General features: G+C 58.1%; 1 protein-coding gene across 1 annotated transcript; it reads right to left on the reverse strand.

The window, feature by feature from the left end:
• Positions 1 to 1,215: 1,215 nt before the first annotated feature.
• Positions 1,216 to 2,323, reverse strand: LOC123166057 (uncharacterized). Its single transcript, XM_044583818.1, has one exon. It carries the CDS (start codon positions 2,211 to 2,213, stop codon positions 1,386 to 1,388), a length of 828 nt encoding a protein of 275 aa, XP_044439753.1. The 5' UTR covers positions 2,214 to 2,323; the 3' UTR covers positions 1,216 to 1,385.
• Between the last annotated feature and the right edge of the window lie 438 nt (positions 2,324 to 2,761).

Below are 2,761 nucleotides of genomic sequence, written 5' to 3' on the forward strand. Positions count from 1 at the left end.
CCAATCAATTGGGTTGGACGATGAAGATGACGACATTGTCATGGAGAATGGAAAAGCCACAGTGCCAAAGGACAACCGCCAAGTCATGGGAAACAAGTGGGAGAAGGCACGTGCCGCCCGTGATGCCGCGGAGTCATGGGAAACAAGTGGGAGAAGGCACGTGCCGCCCGTGATGCCGCGTCTACCGAAATGTCGTCAAATGGACGGACATTTTTTTCGGTGAGGGAGAACAAGGAGGAGAGGTACAAGCTCGTGTTGGATGCGCAAAGGAAATGGTGCAGTGGGACCGGAAGAGGGCAGAGAAGAAGCTTGAAATTGAGAGGGAGAAGATCGAGTTTGAGAAGCAACAAGCAGCGATCAAATGGGAGCTCGAGAAGGCCAAGACATTTGGCAGCATAGAGCTTGAGAAGGAGAGGTTGCAACTCGCACGGGACGCGAAAGATGCGAGGATCATGTTGGCGGCCGAGACTCTCTATGATGAGCATTCAAAGAAGTGGCTTGTGGACAAGAAGGTGGAGATCAACGACCGTAGGAAATACGAGGCGGCAAGGGCAGCTGCGGCTCGGATGCAGTCGAAGGAGGCGGCCCGGATGCAGTCGGAGCAGGCAGCCCGGATGCAGGCGGAGCAGGACGCATGCCGCTTGGAGCAGGCGCCGAGCCAGTGATCCGAGGCCATCCGTCACGCTCGGACATTGATTTCATTTTGTCATGTCCGATTTGTCAAATTATGATTTGCTTTGCTTTGTTTCGAACTTTGGCATCAGACAGTTTATATCGTATGATCGACTTGCATGGATTACACAGATTTGAGGATCGGAATTTGCGATATGTGAATGTACGGCGCAACATTTGAGGGGTGTCCAGTCAGTGCCCGCGGGCGCGTCGGCGGGCGTCTGAGGGGCCGAATTTGCAAGTCCGACTGTAGCTGCTCTAATGTGGTACTCCCTCCGTCCCATAATATAAGAACATTTTTGACACTGCTCTAGTGTCAAAAACGTTCTTATATTATGGAACACAGTGTCAAAAACGTTCTTATATTAGGGGACGGAGGGAGTAGTTTTTTTCTATATGCAAACAGTCTGGTGGTAAATCAATTACGCCGGTTTCACCGTCATCGTCACCGGCACCGGCACGCCGCACGTAGGCGTATTGCGGTATAGCCATACCGTCGTCAACCCGTCCTTTCCGCAGGTTGAGAGATGTGCGATCTGCCAGTATGCGATGTTTTGGCAGTTCTCTCTGCCTGCTAGTATAAAACATATCCAAAACTGTGTGCTGTCGCATCATTCTCTGCGGGAATGACCCATGAATGCTGTACAAGCAAATGAAATATTATCCTCTCTCTACACGATCAAACGAGACGGTCGGCCGAGCGGCGGCGCCGGCTACCGCGCCCCGGCGGTGCGGCGCAGCGCGTGGGTGTGGTTGAGGATGGAATTGATGCGCTCCAGCTTGAGCTCCTCCCGAAACTGCCGGATGAACTGCTCCGCCCGCGCGTCCACCTCCTCCGTTCCCCGCCCGCATCCGTAGGCTCCTCGCCCCTTGGCCTTCTTCGGCACCGTGGCCACCGTGTCGGCGGCGGACTGCCGCCCCGCGCGCGCCAGCGCGTATGCCTCGTCCAAGCTGATGGACTCCTCGGCTTCGACCTCGCCCTTAGTCGCCGCCGCGGACGCGTCGAGTGCTGCCGGTGCCGCGCTCTGCGGCGAGGCGGTTGTAGCGGCCGCCGCTACAGTTTCTTCTTGGGCGACTGATGCTGACTCGAGCTCCACCATCCTGTTCACCTCCTGTGCCGCCGGTGCCGCGACAGGCGCGCTCTGCGGCGAGGTGGTTGTTGCGGCCGCCACTACAGCTTCTTCTTCGGCCACTGATGCCGGCTCGGACTCTATCCTGCTCACCTCCCGTACCTCCTGCTCTCGAAACGTATACTCCTGGTCTTGCACGTGGTGGAGCTGTGACGCCGCCGGTGCAGAGTACGCGGCGACGTCGTAGTCGCCCAGCGAGTGGAAGGGGAAGTTGGAGATCGAACGCAGGTTCTCCAGCACGACGGTGGAGGCGGTGCGAACGAGCTTGCGCCGGGTGGCCGGTTCCTGCCCCCGCCCCCGGGACGACGACATGACCGCGATGGCGCCGACGAGGACGTTGAAGAAGATGAACGACGCCGCGCCAGGGCTCAGCCACGGCGACATCGGCCACCACCCAAACTCCGGCGCCATCGATCGAATGGAGATCAAACTCCGATCCTCCTCCCGATCTTCTTGCTTGCTCGCTCTGTGTCGGCTGTCGACGGATGGATGAATAATGCGGTGCCTTTGCTCAGCTCAGGTGAGCTGTGCGTATATATAGGGCTCTGGAGTCTGGACCGTGACAGCTCCTCTCGCGGCTGGCCTGTCAATAAACAACGCAAAGGATGGGGCCAAAGGTGGGAACACCGAGCGCCCAGGATGGAATAGCTGCATTCATGCGCCGCGTACGGCACATCGCTGTTGCTCTCTGCTTTGCTCCTCGCTGCATGTGGTGTGTGGCTTGCGGCAACTTGGGCAGGCCAGGTAGGCGGCCAGCGAGAAGGTTCGCCGCTCCCCGGCACTTGAAAATTGCTCGGACATCGACCATCGCGATCACGTGCCTTCGTGTTTCCACCTGAATTAGTGGCGAGTACACTCGCCGGAGGCCGCGTACACACGGTGAGCGTCGACGGCCGGTCCGTGTCTCTCTCCGACTCTGTTCCCTGTGCCATGACAGGTCCTACTTCGTGTATCTGCCG

The sequence above is a fragment of the Triticum aestivum genome, chromosome 7D, assembly GCF_018294505.1.
Source record: "Triticum aestivum cultivar Chinese Spring chromosome 7D, IWGSC CS RefSeq v2.1, whole genome shotgun sequence".
In the NCBI taxonomy this organism is placed as follows: domain Eukaryota; kingdom Viridiplantae; phylum Streptophyta; class Magnoliopsida; order Poales; family Poaceae; genus Triticum; species Triticum aestivum.